Below are 25,304 nucleotides of genomic sequence, written 5' to 3'. Positions count from 1 at the left end.
TTGCTGAAAAGTAAGGTAACAGTTTATGTTACAATGTCCTTGTTACATATGTTACATGTACTTACCATAGTAATAACATTAAATTATGCATAATTACATGCAATTAACCCTCAACCAAATCCTAATCCTACCCTAACCCTATAGTAAGTACATGTAGTTGCTTCATATTACTCAGTGCTTAAATATATAATTACACTGTATAATGACACCTTAAAATAAAGTGTAACCAAAAGTAATACATTTAAAAATTCCAATTTTCAAAAAAAAAACAGATTTCAGCAAAAACAGATTTCAGTTTCATGTTTTTTGAGCACCAAGGAATCATATTGATCATCATGTGACACTGAAGACTTAAGTAATGATGCTGAAAATTCCGCTTTGATCACAGGAATAACTTTGATTTTAAAACATATTTAAATACAAAAAAAATTGTTTTTAAAAATGTTAATACTTTGAAATGTTAATAATATCTCGCAATATTACTATTCTACTGTGTTTTTGCATTTTCATACGTTAAGTATATTTTACAGATTACACTAAACGTAATTCTTTTTTAAATGAGGCCAAAAGACTTCTCAAGTCTTTAGTGCATGCTAATTCCATTAACATTTTATGAACATATGCAGAGTCTTTATCTCTGTGTTAAAAATATATATATTTTTAAATATAATATAAAATATAAATGTTTTCTCCTCTACCATAGTAGAAATGCAGCACGACAACTGCACTCTTTAGATTAGTTCAGTCTTTCCATCTCATAATGCTTGAGCAGATTTGTATGAGTGGGGTGGGATCTCAAACCATGTTGACTCCAGGCTAAACAGCTGTCTATATTCATGAGATCCTCATTCTCCACAGCTGCATCATCATAAAGTCACCTTTTCCATTATTCAAGCCTACAAGAGCTTCCTCCGAATTTACAGAATGCCTCTTGTGTCTTTCAAGGGGGGTTTTCTTGTAAGCCTGCATGCGAGATAAGCAAAACACAGTGGGATGCATGTGGAATCTAACGGGTGATTTTCATGCAGTGATGAATAGCTTGAGTTAGATGTTCAAATATCTAACATTTTCTCCATGTTGCACTGTGCTGACTCAAAAATATTCCCAGTTATGCAGTCGTACCATCATGCTATTGTGATACACAGATCTTTTGGTTTAAGAAACGTCTGAGCAAATTGATAAATCAGTGTTACACTGTTAGATAAAGAACAAAAGTTCAGATCAATAAATGGTAATGAAGTCTTTCACAACTGCTGCTGCTTGCAGCTGTAAAAGGCTAGTGAGATGTGAACAGAGTCTGGTGACGTGATAGGTTGTCAATACAGGAACAGACTAAGTCTTATGGAACCAGTAATAGGAAGCTGTTCAGTTTGTGCTTCCTTTATTCAAACTCGGTTATTCACAGCTATTTTATTACAGTGCTTGCAAGGGAACGCTTTATTCATTCTTTAACATTCTGCTCAGGTTTTTTCTAAACCACTAAACATTAACTTTTGCAGTAAATTCAGCCTAAATAGATATACAGACTATATTTGAACTTTACTTATTAGAAAAATGCAGTCTTATGTGTATTGTTCGTTGGTGTGGATGCTAATGTAGTTATATCATAATAGTTATCTTTCTTGGTGTGAATGGGCCTTTACACTGACAGAATGTTCAACAATCAAATGTTAATAACAGCGACAATATCATTGTACCATTTACTGAATTGTGATTGGCCCGTTATTGAAAACCTAAAGTCTCTCAGTAGATTTGTAGATACACAAAGACTTATTTCTCTTGTGAATGTGCAAATGTGTTTTTTTAACAAATCGGTTGAGCAAATGATTCAGTGACTCATTACACATGTAAATGATTCAATGACTTATTAAACAAATGAGTAACAAAGAACGATAAAGATAACATTAAAAGGACGTCCCGATAATGTTGTTCCTATAAGAACATCTTCTCTCAACATTGCAAAAAAACATTCATCAACTACAAATAACATCAAAAGGATGTTGCATGAATGTTGCTCTAAGAACATTTTCTCTCAACATATTACGTGAACCAGAGGCGATTTCAATATCAGGGGGGCTCAGCCCCAAATGAGGGCATGATTAAAAAAAAATATTTATATATTAAATATATTGTTTGTACAGTATACTATAGGGTAGCATGAACAATACAGTATAGTTCTAAGTCAATCCCTGAATATTGAATTAATTTCTAATCATTGTAAATAACCAGCAAATATTCATTAAGAATATAGACAAACTTTATATTTCTGTAATTGTCTTTGTTGATATGTTGAAAAATGTTTTTTCAACACGTAATGTTTTTAAACACTTTTTTTTAAACTGCATTTTTGCAGTAAAAATGAACTTTAATGAAGATCCACATTTATAATTTTCATTCATGGAGATAATATGAAAAAATGTACCATGCTTTTGTGGAGGATTTCTGTCACCTGGTGGAAAACAAATACACTTTTAACATGAAAATGACATGAAATTACCACTATAACCAGTAGATGGCTGCAGAGCGCCATTCACTGGTTCATTTGCCATTTCCACTCCCTTTTACATTTATTTTAGGTTGATTTATTATCAAATTAATTTTTAAGTATATCAATTGTAGGAAAAGTCACAAAGACTCATGACATTTAGATGAAAGGAAACTCATTAAATAAATAAATAAATAAATAAATAAGCCAGCCCAGATTTTACAGTGGATGGGAAACATTTTTTTTTTTTTTTTTTTTACAAACAATTGCTCCCGCGTCATATTATGTAAACTGCATTTATGACAAAGAACTGTAGATATCATAATTATGTTGATATATATATATATAAAAATGTTTTGAAAGTGATTCCAAGGATATTCCTCTGTAAACAGCATCAATGAATGATACATATATTTGGTAAACCGACTCAAAAGATTCGAATCACTGAGATAAATCAAAATCTCACTCGATAGGCTACTGGTATTTCCATCAGCAAATGCAAATCTAGTTTTTGCCGTTTTCCTTTCGAATTCTGCCATCTGCTGATGAATCTTAATATTACAATGGTTTCGGTTTTGATATATGTATAGTAAAATTTTCAAAGACTCTTCAGTCATGTTTTAAAAGTTAGTATTGAACTGTAAGCACATGTATACCGTATTAAACGTTTCCACTGTATTCCACACATCTCAGTCAGATCTTGACTGACTGCCAGAGGTCTGTGCCGTGTTTTACACTGATGGTCGTCTTCGTGCCTCGGTGCATTGTGGGATCGCTCTCCGTGTTTGCCTCAGTTGATCAAGATGGCCGCGAATATTTTGTGGAGGGGTTGGAGTTGAATACACGCCGCACACCGAGCGATTGTGATGTTGAACGACCCGATTCTTTCGTCTGCATCAGAACATCTTCAGAAGTAAGCTGTCAAAACATTAATCCCCCTTTTCCCATCCCGATCGCGTTCGATCGAAGCCGTAATAAGCGCTGGTAGGCCAGTTAGCCGCGCTGCTAACCCGCTCCGGGGAGGGACGGAGGGAGTTTCTGATAAACAAGCGAAATATGTTTAGTGTCGATATCCTTATTACTCCATCGTTTTTGATTATGCAACAATAACCGTTAAGTAAAACCCATACGTTTTGTCTAACTGTCAGGACTGTGGTTAACGTTAGCTGCAGCTAGGCTAACTAGTTACTCAGCTCTTTCCTGCCATTAGCTACTCCCCATGACAGTTACTGCAAGGTTACAATATCTGCTGCTCTCACTCTGCCTTAAGCGCAACGATCATCATCAACACACTTTATCCGTGACTATTTGGTGTGTGATCGTTTGTTTTAAAATGATCTTTAGCAGACTGACCGTGTGTGTGCAAGGTTGAAGTTGTTTGTGCACTGTCATACCCCCTGCCTGCCCCTCTGCGGCCTCTCCTCCTCCTGCTCCTGCTCGGGGTAAACAGGATGGTACTAACGCAAAAGCACACGGTGTGTTTTTAGTTCTGGCCTCTTTTTAGGTTTATGTTCCTGCTGTTCTTGCAGACACATGGGTGCGTGTCAAATACTGGCGAGCTGACTAACGTAAGTTACCTAGTCAGTATGTTTGGACATCAAAGGGTCCCAAATTACTGTCTATGTAGTAACGTAGTTCGATAGGTTTTACGACACTATCTATGGTGACATTCTGCCCCGTGATGCACGTTAGTTCGTGTTTACCAACAGTAAAATGTTTCTCCATCACCCTGAGCAGTCTCTATCAGTTGTTAATGAGGTAGTTTTAATCCCTTTCATCAGTCAGCATTAAGTGAACTATATTCCCAGTCGTCTGTGGATATTGTCTGTAATGTACGTAAAGTGAGTGACTGTTCTCTCTGTTAATCTGCAGGATTGCTTACCTGACCACCTTTTGGTCTCTTTGAGTTCAGAGCTGAAGAAGAGTGTGATATTGGAAACTTTAAGCAAGTCTAATGTAAGTGTCTTTGTTTATACCTTTTTTTTAATCAACATACATAGCCAGTTTCCAAATTACTGACTCTATTTTACAGTTTGCATTAAGAATAAGCAAATCCTTCATTATCCTAAAGGTGCGGTCACATTTACAATTTCTGGGTGAAACTGTTGTTCAACAGGAATCTGCACAATTAAGTGTTTTTCGTGTGCGGGCAAAAAAGTTCCCTAAGCAGATTTAGGGAACTATTTTGCTCATGTGAATTCACCATGTTGACCAACAGAAAGCTGCTTGGTTTGAAAGTAAGTGACTTCTGTCTGTGTGAGCGGTGTTTTATGCATCGCTACTTTATCGACAGCTTGTCTCTTTTTTGCCCGCATAATTTTTTCTGAAATTTCACTAATGTGTCCGCACCTTGTGGGTTGGTTGAAAAAGCACTATTAACCACACTGGTGGATCGTTAAAAAAGTCATGTTACAGTAATGCACTTGGAAGTACATGAGGCCAAGCAATAAACATTATTGCAGTGTTTTAAAAGTATAAGCCATAAGACCTCAAAATTATATTGGCATGAATTACGATGATGGCACATAACCGGAAGTTTAGTCACTTAGAAAAGTGTAATTCCGGAAAGCATAATTTAGGAATTACAGATCAAATAATAAAGAGTTTTTTGAAAGCTGTAAAAAAATTACAAGCTTCATGTATGCTATTAACCCCCAGGAAATCTGCCTCCATTTACTTCCATTGTAAATTGTTACTGTTTCTGATTTTTATTTGCTTATTATTTTTTGTATACTGAGGGACGAGTCAATTATTTTTTATTTAATTCAATATTAAGCCACACATGCTGTCAATAGAGCAACTTGTTGAACCCAAAACTTAATATTAGCATGGCGCCAAATTAATGATGAAGACATAAATGTCAATTAAATGTTTTTTTTTTTTAACACATTGTGACTGATCAATGCATGATATTTTGGTGTCAGTGCAAAAGGCATTTTGCATGAGTTGCAACATTATAGATATGAGTCAAAATCTGCAGTAACATCAAACATTTATTTCCATCAAGAGGTGCATACATTTTTGGTCAAGATCTTGTATTGACAATGCAAGAGTCCAGCACTCTGTAAAATCTACTTCAGCACATACCAAAGACTTTCAATTAATTTAAGGTCTGGAGTGGACTGTGAAAATGATTCTTCCTGCTCCCTCCCAACCCTTTGTTCACGATTTGAGCCTGATGAATCTTGGAATGTGGCCATGATGTGTCTTCCTACATGGTTGTTTAAGAAATGAAAAGCTACACACTACATCAATTAGGGTTAGAAGAACTGTTGCCAAACATATAACGTAAAAAACAAACCAAAAAAAACAACATAATAATCACTACAATAATGATCCAATCATAGACTCTTAAGCATTTACCTATTTAAATCCAGACTGCGACTTTTTTTTGGCTGGGCATTTTTTATGCACAAACTACTCATTCTGATTCTGACTGATTTGAATATTTAAAATAATTTCCTATTCTTAAATGATCTTTTTTTCCCCATAATTTTGGCAATAGACGAACTGTTAAAGGGATAGTTCACCCAAAAATGAAAATTCTGTCATCATTTACTCACCCTCAAGTTGTTTCAAACCTGTATGAATTTCTTTTTTCTGCTGAACACAAAAGAAGATATTTAGAAAAATGTCTGTAACCAAACAGTTGATGGACCCCAATGACTTCCATACTAATTTTGTTTTCCTACTATCGAAGTCATTGGGGTCCATCAACTGTTTGGTTACAGACATTTTTCTAAATATCTTCTTTTGTGTTCAGCAGAAAAAAGAAATTCATACAGGTTTGAAACAACTTGAGGGTGAGTAAATGATGACAGAATTTTCATTTTTGGGTGAACTATCCCTTTAAATGAGTGACCTTGAGTTGAGTCCCTGGTCATCCAATTTGACATTTTCCTGCTGATGTAAGATTCGGGAACTTGACAGATGATTTTTATAAAATGTAGTTTGATCACCATCTTCTCAGTTTGTTTAAAAGATTGAGGCAATTATCAAAGTTTGGTAAAACGTTCAATTTTCCAATAAAAGATGATACATTTTTACATGATTTTTTTTTTTTTTCATTTAATCACCCCTTAGCAGATTTTGACTCATGTCATTCTGTTTCAGATTAATAATTCTCTTAAAGAATTTAAGGTATAATGCTTGCTTTTTCCTTCATTTTGAGAGTAGGCCAGTCATGTGCACATGCAATAGTCATGTTTTGATGGCTGCTAGAGAATTTAAATGGATGGTTTTCTTTGTTTGATTTAGCAGAGAAGTATTTGCACTATTCTGCACTTATTTTGGGATTGAACCATACTAATCCCCCCTGCTGTCCTGTTTGAATGTCTGATGCAGGAAGCGAGCGGCTGCAAAGCATTTAATTGAGCGCTACTACCACCAGTTAACAGAGGGCTGTGGAAATGAGGCCTGCGCGAATGAGGCTTGTGGCTCTTCTCCGGGTTTCCAGCGCATGGATAACAATGCAGCGGCCATCAAGGCCCTGGAGTTATATAAAAATAATGCCAAACTGTGTGATCCTCATCCCTCTAAGAAAGGAGCCAGTTCAGCCTTCCCGGAGAACAGTGCCAAAGGAGCCCACAACTTCTCTGCTTGCAGCAACGGGAAGATGAACCATAAGGACCTACAACCCGCAAGGGAGGACTTTAGAGGTGAAAAATGTTGTCATGGTAGCAGAATTTCTGTCGGTCGCAAATGTTTAAATGTGCGTTACTCTGTTTTTTGGCAGATCTGAATTTCCTGACGGAGGAGAAGGTGTATGAAATCCTGAGCCTCTGCAGTGAGTCTGAGGATTATTCTCCTCTAATTCGTGTCATCGGTAGGGTTTTCTCAAGTGCGGAGAGTCTGGTCCAGAGTTTCCGCAAGGCGAAGCAGCATACCAAGGAAGAGCTCAAGTCCCTACAGGCCAAGGATGAGGACAAAGATGAAGATGAGAAAGAAACGGCCTCTGGTTCGTCCACGGCGATGGAGGTGGAACCCGAAGCCTCAGCGTCAAGTGGAGATGGGTTGTCTCACGGGGAGAACAACGTCCAAAAGTTTGATCCTGTAGAAGTTTCTGTAGACATTGAGGCAGTTAGAAGAGTGTACGACAGACTATTATCGAACGAGAAGATTGAAGCAGCATTCCTCAACGCGTTAGTCTACCTGTCGCCCAACGTAGAGTGTGACCTCACCTATCACAACGTGTACGCCACCGACCCTAATTACCTGAACGTCTTCATTATCGTCATGGAGAACAGTAACCTCCACAGTCCGGAATACTTAGAAATCGCACTGCCGCAATTCTGCAAGGCAATGAGCAAGCTACCTCTTCCGGCTCTGGCTAAGCTTGCGTGGTTGTGGTCGCAGTACGGCACAGACCAGATCCGACGTTTGATCGAGACTTTCCAGCAGCTTATTACCTACACAGTCATCAGCAACGAGTTCAGCAGCGAAAACCTGGTCAACGAGGATGATGGAGTGGTGGCAGCCACCAAGTGCTTGAAAATCGTCTACTATGCAAACGTGTTGGGCGGCGACCTAGACACAGGTCACAACGAGGAGGAGGACGACGAGCCGATCCCGGAGTCGAGTGAGTTGACTCTGCAGGAGCTGCTGGGCGAGGAACGACGCAATAAGAAAGGCCCTCGAGTGGATCCGCTGGAGACGGAACTAGGCATTCGTGCCTCGGACTGTCGAAAACCCCTCATCCCCTTCGAGGAGTTCATCAATGAACCGCTCAATGATGTGCTGGAAATGGACAAAGACTACACTTTCTTCAAAGTGGAGACCGAGAGCAAGTTCTCCTTTATGACCTGCCCGTTCATTCTTAACCCTGTGACTAAGAATCTTGGCCTGTACTATGACAACCGGATCCGAATGTACAGTGAGCGCAGGATTACTGCCCTCTACAGTTTGGTGCAGGGACAACAGCTGAACCCCTATCTGCGACTCAAAGTGCGCAGAGACCACGTCATTGATGATGCTCTTGTCAGGGTAGGTCCCAATGAGCTCAAAAAGTTATATATTTGTTTTGAAGTAAGATATCTGAATGGTTCGTTGTGTATAGTTTATCCTTTTTGAAGATGATTTGTGGATGTAAAATGAATGTGTGATTGGTTTTAGTTGGAGATGATTGCCATGGAAAACCCAGCAGACCTGAAGAAGCAGCTGTATGTGGAGTTTGAGGGTGAGCAAGGAGTGGATGAAGGAGGAGTATCCAAAGAGTTCTTTCAACTGGTCGTAGAGGAGATCTTTAACCCAGATATAGGTAATTATCATTAATAATTCCTACTAGGGGTGGGCGATCTTCCCAATATTTTATATCATGATCTTATAACAAACAATCATGATCCACGATCTTGAATCGCGACCTTCTCCATTTTGAGATGTACTATTGAGAATATCCAGACTGGAACAAGACAGTGGACTAGAATAGTCATTAAGCCCTGAGTTAAACTTTAAAACACTGCATAGTCTTCACTGTATGAATTAAATATACATTGATTTTTATTCAGTCAAGAGCAGTGAGTGATTTTGTCTTTGTCTTTTGTTTAACATTAATGACAGATAGCAGCAGATATTTGCATTAGGCTTTAAGACCGAATGCATGGATCTAATATAATGACATGGATCTAATATAATGACATGCATCCTATTTCTTTCCCAACTGTTTATTTACATAAGACTGTCATTATGTAAATTCTCGCCAAGACAGACATTTTTACATATTTTTGTGTATATTTAATCTTTTATACACAAATACAGAAAGTGTGTGGGGATCAGTCTCTTTCATAGTTTAATGTGCATTTAATAACACTTTTTTTGTTGTTGTTGTTTTTTTACGTAAAGCATGTCCCGCAGTAGACTATATTTTACGACAGTCACGTTACATGAGTTGACTGATTTGGACGTTAAGTTTAGGCTTTTAAGGAGGGGCGAATGCACACTTCCTACTTGACCTTTTGTCTTTCTTCATGCATCCTAACGCAAAGTTCTATTTAATTTCAGTTTAATTCATATTAATTGATACTGAAATGGATAGGTTAATGTTTGTATGGCCTATTAGGCTTACCCCCAGTTTTAGACAAAGCTTAAGCCTAGTCCCAGACTAAAATGCATGTTTGAGCTGTTTAAACCGAAAGCAACTTGCACTGAGATATCTTAAAATGTCAATGCCATTGTTTTGTCTCAAGATGCACACCAGTAATGTTTTTTCTAAGGCATGTTTATAAAAGTTACTTAAATATCCTAATTGAACTAAGGCCTAATCCTGGCTTAATCTAAGCCCCGTTTGTGAAACCAGACCTTAACGTTCCACTCAGAACTTATATTACACTGTCGATTCAGATCTATCTCGTTGTCATCTTGATTCATTAAGGTTGAGGGGATTGACATCTGTTGTGCACCCATCTGTACACGCTTTCTCTTTCTGTTTTATCAACAGGCATGTTTACCTATGATGAAAGCACAAAGCTTTTCTGGTTCAACCCTTCATCGTTTGAAAATGAAGGCCAATTCACCTTGATAGGCATCGTCCTGGGCCTAGCTATCTACAATAATTGCATTCTCGATGTGCACTTCCCTATGGTGGTTTACAGAAAATTAATGGGAAAGAAAGGAACGTTTCGAGACCTTGCAGACTCACATCCGGTAATACTTGCCTGGTTACATTTCTTTGTTCTTCAGCAATCTCCCTAGTCAAGAATTTGTTTTTGTAAACACTAATATAACAGAAAGTTTGGGGTCAGTAAGATTTTATGTTTTTGAACGAAGTGTCTTATGCTCACCAAGGCTGCATTTATTTGAAGGCCAGTCTTCAGTGTCGCACGATCCTTCAGAAATCATTCTAATATGCTGATTTGGTTTACAAGAAATAATACTTATTATTATTATTATTATTATTAATGTTGAAAACAGCTGTGCTACTTAATATTTTTGTGGAAACCATTCATCTTTTTCAAGTCTTTATCATCAATTTAATGTGTTTTGATCAATTTAATGTGTCTTTGCTGAAAACTTTTTTTTTTTAAGTGTCTGATCCCAAACTTTTGAACAGTAGTGTGCATTTTTAAAGTTTACATATAAATCGATTTAAACTACATTTTAGAAAAAGTGGTGCATACTTTTTTCGCATGCAGGCAGACTTTAATGTAGATTAAAATCTTGCAAAATCCAACAAGACAGTATTTAATGTCTATACAAACAAATATATAATATAATAATGTAAACATGGCCTTGGATTTTGGGCTTCCTTGAAATGTTGTAAGTTGACTGAGGGTAGTTACAAAGAGCAACATTTCAGCTTTATTTCAAGTGGGTGTGCATGTCCTGTCCTCAGTCTTTTTAATGGCATGCTGAGAGGAGATTTGAGCAGGTACATCAGCATTTCAGTCATTATGACTTTAGCACACAGTGACTGCTCATCAAAATGTTTGGGGCGAGTTGATTCTTGCTCTGTCACATAGCAATTATTTAATGGACTGGATTAGCAAAAAAAAAAGCTTGGAGTGTCAGTGCAGAGAGAATGATTATATATGTTCTGTCAAAATGGTGCTGATTGTGTGTTTCTGCAGGTTCTTTATCAGAGTTTGAAGGACCTACAGGAATATGAAGGTAATGTGGAAGAAGACATGATGATTACCTTCCAGATCTCACAAACAGACTTGTTTGGAAACCCACTAATGTATGATTTAAAGGAAGGCGGTGATAAAATCCCAGTTACCAATGAGAACAGAAAGGTTAGTTACTTTTACAAGCATTACATTCATTCATTCAACTTTTAAAACCACGAACATGTTCATATCTGCAAGTATATGCATAACATGAAGCGGGTCTCTGCAGGATTTTGTGGCACTCTATGCAGAGTACATGCTGAACAAAACTGTGGAGAAACAGTTCAAGGCCTTCAGAAGAGGATTCCACATGGTCACTAATGAATCTCCACTGAAGTATCTGTTTCGACCAGAGGAAATTGAGTTGCTTATATGTGGCAGCAGGGTAAGTTAGCTACAGATTGTTAACCACCTCCAGGATGTTCTCACATGTGGCACATCCATACATATAAACCCATTTGTTTCTTTCTCACGCAGAATCTTGACTTCCTAGCACTTGAAGAGAGTACAGAATATGATGGAGGATACAACAAAGATTGTCGCATTATTAAGTATGTGGATGCTTAATAAAATAATATATGTGTTATAAATTATTCATTTATTGAAATATATATAATTAACTAATTTAATATATAATCTATGCATTTAATATATTTTTATATAAAATATATATTAAAAAAAAAAATTCTCTAACTTCATAGTCATGTATGCATATTTATGTAAATATGTAGTATATTTGGTCATTTGAGGTTTTTGGCAGTTTCTCCAGTTACAAAACCTACTGACAACCTTGTAAATGGATAATAAAATCTAGGTGCTGTCAATTGACCCTTCGCTAAGCCACGCCCGAAAACCGCCACAGGCCAATCTGTGGCTTAGCAACCGTTACTAGGCACGGGAGGTCTGGCAAGCTTTCGAGCGAGGGAAACATGTCGAAGCGTTGTGCGTATGGATTGTTCAAATCTGATACCCGGTCTCCTAAAAGTTTGGGGGGGGGGGGGGGGTGGAATTTTTTTCCTTCTCGAAACCTAAAACCCAAGGGGAGAAATGCCGGGCCGGGATCAAGCAGTGTGGGAGGCCCCATTCACAACTAAATGTTGACAGGATTAACAAAAACACCTACGTTTGCTCCACGACGTGTGAGCAGTAGCCTGGCGCGCTAAAAATATAAGCGGGAGAATGTTATCATTGCAAAGTGGTCAGGCTAATGTCTTGTGTTTATTCCACAAGATTTATGGGTAAGCTGTTTGATTTATAATTTCACTTACCCTGCTGTGCATGAACATAGCTGTTCCTTAATGTGTGTGTTTCCCATTTGAATGGTCAGCGAATGAGGCGGCTGCTGCTTGCACTGAGACCTATAGGCTTTAGCTTCAATTTTGATTAAATTATTCTCTAATCGGTTGCGTATTATGTCGTGGATATATCCCTCGGATGCATACCGCAGTCCCTTTTGTCTTGCTCTCTCAGATATTTCACCTGTTCGCCCAAAATTACTAATTATCTCCTTGGGAATGTCTGACACCGGTGCATACATACTGTAATAGTACCAGGCGCGAAAGCTTGTCAGGCGTAGCAACAGTAACTAAGGAGGGCGGGGCTTAGCGAAGGTGTCAATTAAATATGGGCATTGGGCCTTATATTGTCCATCAGTAAAACTGCGCTTTAGATAATGGCATCAGCATTTACAAGAACGATATCAGTGGACCACTAATTTTAAAAACTACTTCCTATGTGGTCTAAAAATTATGAAAAATTATATTTTTGTCTCTCATCAGGGATTTCTGGGAGACTGTGCACTCATTTGGACAGGAGCAGAAGAGGCTATTTCTTCAGTTCACCACTGGCACAGATAGAGCTCCAGTTGGAGGTTTAGGCAAACTCAAGATGATTATTGCCAAAAATGGCCCTGACTCAGACAGGTAAACTCAAATACTGCCACTCTACACTTTTGGTCAATGAGTTCAGTTTTTGACACCATACCGTATTCAAATATTTGCATGATCATGTATCAGATAAGTTGAATCTCAAAGTCCCCCTGTAGTCAATCATTTTATCCCTTTTAACTCAAAATTACGTATTTACAAGTTTTTTCCTTGAATTTTTTTTTTCATGCCTTAAAAATAGCTTCAATGTAACTCTACACCCTTGCCTCATTTAGTATACGTGGTTCTATGAATATACAAATAAGTCCCGCCTCCACTCACTCACATCCGTTCAGAGATCCACTGACGATCACACGTTGACGTGATTGGTGACACGGTAGTTTGTGACGTCAGAAACACCAGCGATTTCAAACCGCGTTTTTGAGACTGTCTTTGGTTCACTGCGGTTTTAAGAAGAAAATAATCAGCAATGGTGTTGACTTATGAATTTTCTCATGGTTTGTCTTAAAGCAGTTTAAAAACACCACATAGACATATAAACAATAACAAAAACTGGATTTTCACCTCAAGGGGTAGAATATGGCTCTCTCACGTACACTTAAGTGCCACCATACAGCTGAATCGATTCAGAATCACCCAAGAAAGAACCATAATGCATCAAAAAAGAAATTCCTTACACCTTTACCACTCCAAACTTCCTTGCATGATTGAAAACGAATGCTGGAATAACACTAGTAATGCTAAACAAATTCTGCTTTACATTCTCACCATTTTTTTTAATCAGGTTAATGACATTGTATACATTTCTTTCCACAGCAATAAACCTGCAGTAGAAGTATTAAATAAAGTAATACACTCTTCTTCTCCTCCTCTTATGATCAGGTTACCCACTTCTCATACTTGCTTCAACGTGCTGCTCCTCCCCGAATACTCCACCATAGAGAAACTTAGAGAGAGACTCCTTAAAGCCATCACTTACGCCAAAGGCTTCGGCATGCTCTGAGGCTCCAGGACCCGCAAAAGAACTCACTCGCCCTCAGAGGTTTCATTTGTGCGTCAAAGGAGAATTCAGCTACATCGACAACTAAAAGTAAATATCAAGTTTAAATGTAAGGCAACATGAAATGGGTTAAAATGGGAAAGTTCTGGTGGCCGTGTGCCTGTGCCTAAATAGTTGATTAAACCACACTGGACTCTTGGCTCTCTCTCCCTCTTATGTAAGTGTTAAGGTTCCCTTTTTGTATGCACTGAGATATTGCGTTATTTATTTTAAGGGATTAAATCTCTTCCGGCATGTCTGCCAGGAAATCCACTCACTTTTTGCTTTCGTAGTCATAAAAAAGGAGGGACGGTTAGAAGTTTTCGACACCTGCAGGACTGATCACCATGTAAACTTAATAAAACAGCAAGATCAAAGGGAGGAAGTGGAACTTTATTGATGTATTATGGTTGAACTGTGAAAGTGCACTTAATATTCAGAATGTCTCTTAGTTTTGTTTGTTTGTTTTTGGTCTGCCCTTTGACTTTTTTTTTGGCTCGTGTTTCATAGGTCTTCCCTAGTCCATTCGCATTTGCAGCAATGCTTTCAAAGGTACAGAGCAGCTCTAATCTCAATTGTGTCCAGGAATCTGTATTTATTGAGGAACTGCGTTGTTTGTAATGCCGCTTGAACAAGCTGTGCTGCTCTTTTATGGCCAGTGTTCTGCATTTCGCTTCTTTCGCACAGAATTGATCTGTTTGCTAAAATTAATCTACGCTCACGGTGCACTCCTGACAAAAACACGTAGTGTTACAAAAGAGAGATCCAACCTTCCCATAAAACTCTCTCAATGGTTTTCTACAAGTGTTTTGTTTTGTTATCCATCTTGTTTTAATTCAAAATTCAGACTTTTAGTCGGTGAATGCTAATTGACTGCCCCGTGAAGAAACTGTTTCTGTTTTAGTTGCTTTTTTTTCTTCTTGCTCTGCACAGTGTCTGGCCCTATACTGTTGGATGAAAATGAGGGGAAATTGGCACAAACTGTACCACTGTCTTGTCGTGCCAAACATTTATCCTGAGAATTGCCTCTCCGGTTTGTACATGCATAGCTGGAAACCCACTTTAGCAATGCCCTCTACATTTTTTTGTTTTGTTTGTTTTTCCATTTTCCCTCTTGCATAATAAATGTGACTGTGGTTTGTTCCACTGCTGATGGCGCTAACATAAAAGGGGGAAACAGAACTTGATATTGAGAATGACAACATTTGATTGTTTCAAGTTATTCTTAAATAAATTCAAAACTGAAAAAACAAACCAAGTCTGGAAATGTGATGATGAGATTCAGCTTTTGGGTCTTTTGACGTGTTCCCGGTTTATAGTGGAAAAATACACAAATTAAATGTCTGTTTTAACATATTCAACACAATATCAAAGTCAAAATACTGTATAGTTTTTAGTAAACTGAGATTTTAGTCATTTTAGAATTTTAGGATTCAGTCACCTGGTGTTTGGCAGGTTTAAAAAAATATATTTAAGTTAGATAAATAATTTAAATAACGTAAATGTAGACATATGTCTATTTATATAGTCAGTCACCTTGTCCTTTTCTGTACCAGGTTACTCTCTAAGTGCAGTTTCTGATCCTTAACATGACCCGTTCATGTACTAAACACACACACTACTGTCTGTTGAGAAGTCCATCTTCTGTTTTACATTACTTTTAAATGAAATGCTTTTATCAAACAAACAACGTTTGTTAGAACATTTATTAAAGAACACATTTGGGTACTTTGGTTTGGACACTAAAATGTTATGGTTTGTGTTTGGGATGTTTTTATCATGGTTCATGTGGTTAAGTAGTTCTTTCTTTTCGATCAACTCTATTAGTAATATTAATGAAATAATGTAATTGTTTAATGAGCTTAATCAGAACATCATCAAATGAATAAATTATATATTCTAACGCTTCTGCCAAATGAACAATTAGGGTATTAATGCCTTGTCTGCAAGTGTAGCCCTGATACAGTCTGAAGTACCCTTTTTACTTGTTTTTGGGATTCACCATAAAAATATGCTACCATTCAAAAGTTTGGGGTCATTTTTTTAATAAATTCTTAAGAAATTAATACTTTTATTAAGCATGAAATTGACAGTAAACATGTATAATGTTACAAAAAAAATCTATTTAAAATCAATACTTTTCTTTTGACCTTCCTATTTATCAAAGGATCCTGAAAAAAAAAAAAAGAAGTGTCATGGTTTTCAGAAAAATATTAAACAGCACACCTTTTTACAACATTGATCATAAGAAATGTTTCTTGAGCACTAAATCAGCATGTTTTAAATTGTAACAATACTACTGTATTTTTGAAAATCAAAAAAATGCAGCCTGGGTGAGAATAAGACTTCTTTGAAAAAATAAAACAAAAAAATCTTGCCAACCCTAAACTTTTGAACGATAGTGTATCTCTCTTCCTGAGAGCATATAAACAAATTGTTCCATACTGCATATACAAGAACCAGTGTTCCATTTTAACACACATGTGGCAATTAGTACAATGTTGTCATTTGTAAAATGTATAAATATATAAGTATAAAGTTTAAAAGTAATGTACTATGTTAAGGAATATGTACATAGAAAGGAAACCCCTTTAACCCCAATGTCTATGCTGTTAACTATTTTGTCTTCTTCTCTTCTTCTTTTTTGTCCTCAACAACCTCAGAGAGATCTTCGACTCGTAGTGTTTTCACTTTGCTCTCCATGTTGGTTATCCTCTGTTTGATCTTTCCCTGGTAGGACGTGTACTCTGCCATGAGCTTGGCAAATTTGCCAGTCATGATTTCAAGGTTGCCCTCTAGGCGTTGAATCTTCTCGTCCAGATCTTTGGGATCTGCGCCTGCGCTTGCCACCGCCTCATCAAGAAGGTTGTCTTTTCTTAAAATAGCCTTTCCTTTCTCCTCCAGGGCTTTTTTGGCATCTGGGTACTCGGTAAGCGCTTCCACGAGATCATCTTTAGACAGGGCGAAGAGGTCCGAATAGCCGACACTACGAATGTTTGCAGTTCTTCTGTTACCGGCTTTACTGCCTTTGATTCCAAGGATACTGATTTCTCCGAAGTAAGCGCCGTCACTGAGCACCACAAACTGCGTGACGCCATCATCGGCCACTACAGCAAGCTTTCCTTCTTTGATGATGTACATTTCTCGGCCGATGTCGCCCTTCTTACATATGTAATCTCCAGGACTGAACACCTGAGGTTGCAGCTTCAACACCAACTCTATAAGAAGTCCCGCTTCACAATCCTGGAAGATTCGCACCTTCTTTAGCGTGTCTAAATGGACATTGATGGCTATCTCAGCTTTGAGCTTGTCTGGGAGATTCTTTAAGACTTCCTTCTCATCACAAGTTTTCTTCTCCGTCCAAAGGTAGTCAAACCATTTGATGACCCTGGCCTCCAGGTCCTTGCTGACCTTACGGAACTGCATGTACTGCTTGATGGAGTCGATCTTAGCCTGAAATTCAGCACGAGATGCGTTCATGTTGGAGATCATGGCGCCGACGTTACCGACGATGGTAGCGAAAATCAACACTCCAATGAGGAAGTCCATAACGACAAACAAGTATTCAATATCTCTAACGGGAGGTGGCGTTTCTCCAATGGTGGTGAGAGTGAGAGTGGACCAGTACAGACAGTAGATGTATTTTCTGGCCAAGCGGCCATATTCAGGGTGGCTGATGTTAGGATATACCCATGTGTCACTTCCAAAACCAATCGTTTTTGAAATTGCAAAGAAAAGGCAAGCGTTCCAGTGAATAATAATCAGGATGTAAAGTACGAGGTTGCTAATACGGAAAATGTTCGGAAAGTTTGTTCGTGTTTCTGTGCGGTCAAAGAACTCGAAGAGACGTGCCATTTTGAAGAGGCGGTTGAAGCGAAGTTCAGGATTGTTGATTCCCACTTTCAGCATTAATATATCTGTCGGGATCATTGAGAGCATGTCATATTTAAACTGTGGGATTGTCTTGTAATGATCCATCAACTTCTTGCCATCTTTGACAAGAAGACCCTGCTCCAAGAACCCTGAAAAGGACAGTAAAAATGTTAAAAAATAAAAATAATAAAAATGTAACAATTAATTAATAATAATAATAATTTTACACATTAATTCAAAAGTTGGTAAGGTTTTTAAGATTGGTAAGATTTCATAATGTTTTTGAAAGGCTCTTATGCTAAGGCTGCTATTATTTGTTTACAAATACAGTAATATTGTGAAATAGTATTTGTTTGTTCGGTACATTTAACCGTGGATTCTTTGATAAATCAGCTGCAATTTTGGTGCAGGCTTCGCAAACAGACTTTTACTGTAAGATATGGACCTTGACAGTAATGCCACAATATGTAAGTAACCGTGTTAAATTCTAATGTTTAATCTGTGATCAGTGATTTCTGATATGTAAGGATTCATGTACAGTCAGACGTTCTTCGTCTCAAAATCATTTTACTGCTGTTTATGCGTCAGTAAATAAAGCCAGTGACTAAATGATCAACTTCACATTGTTTCTCTTAGTATGAAAATGATCTGTTATTTAATTTGTGAATAAATTATATACAGAAAGCGATCAACGAACCTTTACAATCGCTGGAGCTGTCGGTCATACAGCGTGAGTTTATCAGTGACTGAGTTCTGGACTCTCCCCAAAACTCCCTGTTATAATCAGTCATGCTGTCTACACTGCACATTGAATCTCTTATTTACATCGTTTTTACACTGTTATTTATGATGAATGCATTCATGAAGGTGCAGAAATCAATGAGATCACTGCATTCATGCACTCAACAGACATGTCTGTCATCAGCTACAGTAGATCTAATATAATGCTATCAATAGTTCATCTCAACAGCAGTAATAGTAAATAGTAAACGATTTTGAGAGAGTTCCACATGTAATATTTATTTCATATGCAAAGATTTTAGCCGATCATAGCAGTGAGTGTTTACATTGAAGTCTCACAGCAGACACGCCCCTTCCAACAGAGCATTCAAATCATTTTATTTCTAAATTATGAAAATTTTTCCATTTAAAAATCGTACTAACATAAGCACACCTCATGAAACAAAATAATAATAAAAAAATGCAGTTTCATATTTTTTCTGGAATATTTTTTTAGGATTCTTTCAAAAGAACAGCATTTATCAGATTTACAATGTAAAAGCCTTTATTGTCACTTTAGATCAATTTAACGTGTCCTTGCTAAATAACGGTATTATTTTCTATCATAAATAAACTAACTGACCCCAAACTATTGAATGGTGGTGTGTTATAATATTTAATATTAATCCTATTTAATAGATATTCCATCAATATTATTATATCAATGAGTAACCACCATACCTGTTCTTGCTCTGACAAATGTGTCTGTGTAGTAGATTACATCTGACGAATAGTCCAGGATGATCCAAAGTATTGTGAAAGAGTTCTGAAGCTCATTAAAACAGGCCCTGGAGAAATATGAAAAATGAAGCATATGCCACATCTCTCCGCACATCTAAATGTATCGATGTCATGAGAGATCCTGCATGAACAGACCTTGTCACCAGCATCATCAGGTTGTAAAACACTGGGGCTGCAATGATGGAAAGCCATCTGTAATACTTGTCTGAGGCTGGGTCCATGATCCACACTTCTTTCCTAAAACGCATATTAGATTATCGTCTGGCCGCTTTCAAACTTAAACACGTATACTAAATCACAGCATTCATCTTAAGATATTACTGTTAGACTAGACTGTGTCAATATCGGTCACTAAAACTAAAATTTCATTTGTGGCATACTCACGGCGGAGGAGGAGCATCTTTCTTTTTATCATCTTTCTTATCATCCTTCTTTTCGTCTTTTTTCTCATCCTTTTTTTCATCTTTTTTCTCATCCTTTTTTTCATCTTTTTTCTCTTCCTTCTCATCTTTTTTCTCGTCTTTTTTCTCTTCCTTCTCATCTTTTTTCTCTTCCTTTACGTCTCCATCCTTTTTCTCATCTTTTTTTATTTCTTCCTTTTTGTCCTCCTTTTTGCTGAAGGTAACATTTTGGGTTGTTTTTATTTGAATTAGCAACTAGTCTGAAATCTACGGGTCACTACTGTGAACTACCACTAGTAATCTCTCGTCTTAACCTGCAGAGGGCAGCATTACCATTAACACTACCAATATTCACTGAACACTGTGAAGGCAATGTACTAACTTAATACAAAACACGACAGACTATCATCTGTTGTTTTTAGTTGCATATTTGATATACATCACTATTAGCATTCATTCATTATTTAGGAATCTACAATCTAGTATCTACCATATAAAATATTTTAGTTAATATTTATAATGTATTAAATAGGGGTTTATATCTTGTGGAGCTGTTTCTATAGGGTACTTACTCGTCTGTGTTGTTGCAGTTGTTCATATTGTAAACTGCCAGAGGCCAATGACTGGCTTTTCTTAAGGAGCAAAAGTCATTCATTTTAGTGTTATTATTGTGGATTAAATTCTGAGGGATCTGATTCTAGGATAACTATAGACCATCACTACTGCTAATTTAGTATCTATATCTACGGTCAACATCTGTTTCTATTCTACACTTTATTGCAATACTGTTTTACCTAAAGGACATTTCTACATGGAAATCTACATACTGTTTTCATTTTATAACCTCTGGTCCAACAAGTAATGAATCCTCAGCTCTGTGATCTGTTTTATGAATCATCTGCACACAATATGGATATTTTTTTTCCACACAGATCCAGCATGATTCTCTGCACGTATCTTTCATTTTCAAGGACTCCACGTTATACCAAAGGCATCTTTGTCTGTACAAAGAAACTGTACAGAAAATCTTGACTTACTTCCTCTTATGAGGCTTGTCAGGAAGGCCTATAGAGGATCGGGCATTACTTCCTCGGCTAGATAAGTCTTTGAGGTCAGGTCCACGGAATCGCTCCAAGAAGGAGTCGGGACGCTCAACCTCTCTGTGTGAAGCCCAGTTCCTCAGCATTACCAGAAATTGGGTGAGCCTGGGAGACCGTAAGATGTCAAACAGAAACACTTCCAAGCTCTTTATACAGTATGTAGCTTTCTGCTCCACCCATGTCAAATGCGCACTTAACACATTCAAATTTTGTTGGCTTGGTTGATGAGAGGTTCACTTCTTTCCATGTTAAAATCAGATTTCACAACAACAGATCTACTGCTCAGTGTGCATTTGACTTGGTTTAGTGGTAATCAGGGTTCACAAGGTGAACTAGATTCAAGGTTTAGTTCGGATGTTACCTTGCCATAGCCCCAGCACCTGTGAAAGAGCTTCTCCTGGACTCCTGAAACTGGCTGGTTCCAGTAGAAATGATCCCCTGCATATCAGAGGAGGTGTCCTCGCATGGAGAATGTGCCCTGAGAAAAGGTGTGGGGGGAATTATGTTTCAGAACTCAAATAATGTTCCAACCCCAGAACTAACTACCCAGAAAGCACAAAGTGTAGCACTTGCATACAAAGGTTTGGGGTCTGTAAGATTTTTGATGTTTTTGAAAGAAGTCTTCTATGTTCAACAAGGCTGCATTTTTTACAGCAAAAACAGTAGGCTACTATAGTGAAATATTACTTCAATTTAAAATAGCTGATTTATATTTTAATATGTTTTAAAATGTAATTTATTCCTGTGATGCAAATCTGAATTTTCAGCATCATTACTCCAGTCTTCAGTGTCACATGATCCTTCAGAAATCATTCTGATATGCTGATTTGCTGCTCAAGAAACTAATTTCTTATCAATGATGAAAACAGATTGTGCTGATACATTTTTTGGAAGAAACCATGATAATATTTTTTCTTTGAAGATAATTCTTTGAAGAATGGAAAGTTCAAAGAACAGCATTTATTTGAAATAGAAATATTTTGTAATTATAAATGTATTTACTGTCACTTTTGATCAATTTAATGCATCCTTGCTGAATAAAAGCATTAATTTCTTTCAAAAATAAAATCTTACAGACCCCAAACTTTTGAATGGTATTGTCTTTTCCTGAAGAATCCAAATATTCCAATAGAGCTACTTTTTAGAGTTTATTATTAACAAGATCGCAGATCATTTCAGTCTAATTCCAGCTGTTTTCAGCATATATTGTTTTGTGAACTTTTCAAAAAAGATTTTCAAAAAAGCTGTTATTAAAGGAGTCCAAACTACATTTGACCATACGACAAACCCACATCCTTCGGTTAAGAGCTTCATGTTTCATATGCGAAGAGGTCATTACTTTAAAAAAAATGAGTTTACTAAAACAGTCTGTGAAAACCTAAATTAAAGTTTGTAAATGATGCACAAAAAGGATTATAAATGTACTACATGACCTTTTTAAAGGGTTAGTTCACCCAAAAAGGAAAATTCTGTTATGAATTACTCTCATGTCGTTCCAAACCCATGAGATTTTCATTCATCTTTGGAACAAAAATTTTTAATCTTTTTAATGAACTCTGAGAGCTCTCTGTCCCTCCATTGACAGCCTACGCAACTTCCACTTCCAGGCCCCTGAACGGTAGTAAAGACATCTTTAAAGCATTCCATGTGACTCCAGTGGTTTAACCTCAATTTTATGAAGCGATAAAAGTGCTTTTATTGCGCTTAAAAACCCAATTTACCACTATATTTACAAAATATTAATCTCAAACGCACATTCACGAGAGCACTACAATGCATGCGTGTTGTGTTGACGAGAGCAGTTTTTTGTTTGTTTTTTTTACATACACTTGCGTCGTTTCATAAAATTGGAGTAACATGGAATGCTTTAAAGATGTATTTACTACCTTTCTGGGGCCTGAAAGTGATAGTTGCGTAGGCTGTCAATGGAGGGACAGAAAGCTCTCAGATTGAACCAAAAAGATCATTTTTTGAGTAATTTTTGGCTGAATTAACCCTTTAAGGTCATGTCTTGTTATTCTAACCTGCTTATGCCATTTTCAGTCTGATCCAGGTCATCTTTAGAGGCTCGGACCGAGAGCTTGTGTCGGGATGGGAACGATTGCTCTGTACAAATCTTCGCCATTTTTCTTCTTTGCCTATTCTAGGCATCCAGTGCTTGATAATAAGGACAAACAAAGGACAACACCATAACAAAAAAAAGCATGAATTATTAAACATTTAAAGCATGTTTTTGATCTTAGAAAATAAATTATGCTCAAAAGCATAATGCAATAAGGCTTTCAATGGGCTGTCATTAATGAAATCATTGCAGATAGTAACGTTGTATCAACCCAAAGTTGAGTGGAATTCAAATCTAAAGAGATTATAAGAACCTGTTATTGACTTGATCTCTGCAAACCCATTTTTACTCTGACAGCAATGCCATCTAAACACACATCACCTAAAAATACTTACTGCTTAAACACTAAACAAGATCAGCGGCCCATCTCTATGCTAGATCATGACCCAGATGTACTTTAAAGCCACTTGATATTAAGCCACCATGTATATAGACGTCTTAGAAAGTGTGACTGCATATAGCAAGAATAAGTTGAAAATTTATTTTTGGTTAAACTGAGAGATGCATTTATTAAAAACAGCATCTTATTCATATGCAACAAAAATGACTGTAAATTTCCTAAACTGGTTTTTCACCAAAATATTGCTTTGTGGTTTCAGGGTCTTTGACCAAAAAAACGATGATCTCCATCTAATGACGTTTAGTTTTATTGTATCGTTGTGGGAAGATTAGTCTAATTAGACTAACACCGCCAATGCTATTCGTGTAATCTATTCCAAATCCAGAGTGATGCTAATGCTGAGGACACGCAGCAACTTCATGTCAGCAGTCCTGATTTCTATCCATCAGGGTTCTTGTCATCTGAGCATCTGAAGTCCCCGCTGCCCACCCTAAACAATACATCAAAACTTTGACAAGCCCAGGGTGGTCTTTCTTTCCATTCGTTGTACGGTCATCATAAATGTAAAAGGGAAAACCAGCTCTCTTGATTCTTTTGTTTTAAATGCTTAATCAGTGATTATGTTAAATCATAAACTTACAGAGTAAATTAAACAGAGACAATACATTATTATTATTATTATTATGTATTTCTTGTTAAATTTACAGTACCAAAATTTGAGGTTGCTAGAATTTCACTGTAAAATTACATTGATGATCATTACAAGCATTATGGGGTGACTGTATATTTAGTTTCTAACTTTGTATGTTAGTAATGTTAGAATATTATGTATTTTATATAAAGTAATAATTTATTGTTATATGTAAATTATAAGATAATTCAGTATTTTCCTTCTACAAAAACGCTTTCATATATTACAGTAGAATTACATATTTAAGATATAATTTTACCTTATGGTAAAGGTGGCTGTTTTTACAGTATAGGTAACTTTGACACTGTAATGTAATACGTCTATACTGCCTATATTCTTTCCCCAATCGTCAAGTGAAAATCTGGACTGGTTTATTGTGACTAAACGGTTAGTTGGAAAGCTGCGCACTGTTGCACGTGCGCCAAAACGCTCTGAAAGGGAATCCTGTTAACTCATTTCCATTTGTTGCTAGCCTTATTGATGCATTATGCAATATTTTAGTGACTTGTCGAGTTATTTATCGACTCGTCAACAAATGCTGTCGGAAACACTAACAGACAACAAATAATGGGACATTTACAAAAAAAAAATTAAAGCCAATTGTTAACATTTACATCAGTCTAGTAAATATTTAAACGATTTACCTTACCTGTGAAGCAACAATATTTAATAGTCCAACAGATTTAGGGCACCAGATTCAGCCAGAAATCCTTTTCAAGTTGCTCTTTGGTTGAAGCAGTTGGCGATCCTGCTTAATGTTATGTAAAATCCCATTTTTATAGAACTAATTCGAGTTTGCATTTTTGGACATCAGTTTTCATCCACTTTTTCTAATGTGTGTCTCCTTAATGTCCACATTTAGACTGCTAAAGGATCCTCCTCCGATGAGCGTTCGATGTGATCGTGGGCGGAGAGTAGGGCTCGTCTTCTAATTAATATTCATTAGCAATGCCTTTTCTTTCTTTTTTTACAACAAACTGAAACGTTCATGTTTGTAATGTTTGCTTTTCCTTTTTTCTTGACTTCTTTCCTTTTTTTATGATTTATTGAAATTTGATTGACACATTTACATCCTTTGACTTTTTTTAAGAAAATAATATTAAAATGTGTTGCTTTTTTATCTTAATTTATTTATGTTTGTATAATTGCATTGTCCAGATTGTAAATTGTTCTATGCTGCCAGGCAGTGTTTTTGTCCTGATGAACTAGCACTTTGAGAGATTAGTGATCGACTGAAAAAAGTGGC

General features: G+C 36.8%; 2 protein-coding genes across 2 annotated transcripts; one reads left to right on the top strand and one right to left on the bottom strand.

The window, feature by feature from the left end:
- The first annotated feature begins 3,084 nt into the window (after positions 1-3,084).
- ube3a (ubiquitin protein ligase E3A) lies at positions 3,085-15,264 on the top strand. Its single transcript, XM_082137235.1, has 11 exons — positions 3,085-3,398; positions 4,358-4,441; positions 6,830-7,143; positions 7,221-8,467; positions 8,597-8,741; positions 9,918-10,123; positions 11,047-11,211; positions 11,315-11,470; positions 11,563-11,636; positions 12,864-13,007; positions 13,854-15,264. Coding segments are annotated over exons 2-11 (2,574 nt in total). The 5' UTR covers positions 3,085-3,398; positions 4,358-4,439; the 3' UTR covers positions 13,975-15,264.
- cnga3a (cyclic nucleotide gated channel subunit alpha 3a) lies at positions 14,463-25,078 on the bottom strand. Its single transcript, XM_082137248.1, has 7 exons — positions 24,708-25,078; positions 22,930-23,062; positions 21,267-21,383; positions 20,843-21,010; positions 19,540-19,641; positions 19,345-19,451; positions 14,463-18,032 (listed from the first exon to the last, which is right to left on the bottom strand). Exons 2-7 carry the CDS (start codon positions 23,028-23,030, stop codon positions 16,627-16,629), a joined length of 2,001 nt encoding a protein of 666 aa, XP_081993374.1. The 5' UTR covers positions 23,031-23,062; positions 24,708-25,078; the 3' UTR covers positions 14,463-16,626.
- Between the last annotated feature and the right edge of the window lie 226 nt (positions 25,079-25,304).

Source organism: Leuciscus leuciscus (genome assembly GCF_965113295.1).
Source record: "Leuciscus leuciscus genome assembly, chromosome: 14".
Taxonomy (NCBI): domain Eukaryota; kingdom Metazoa; phylum Chordata; class Actinopteri; order Cypriniformes; family Leuciscidae; genus Leuciscus; species Leuciscus leuciscus.
Note: the sequence above shows the minus strand (reverse complement) of the source record. Positions and strands in the feature narration are given on the sequence as shown.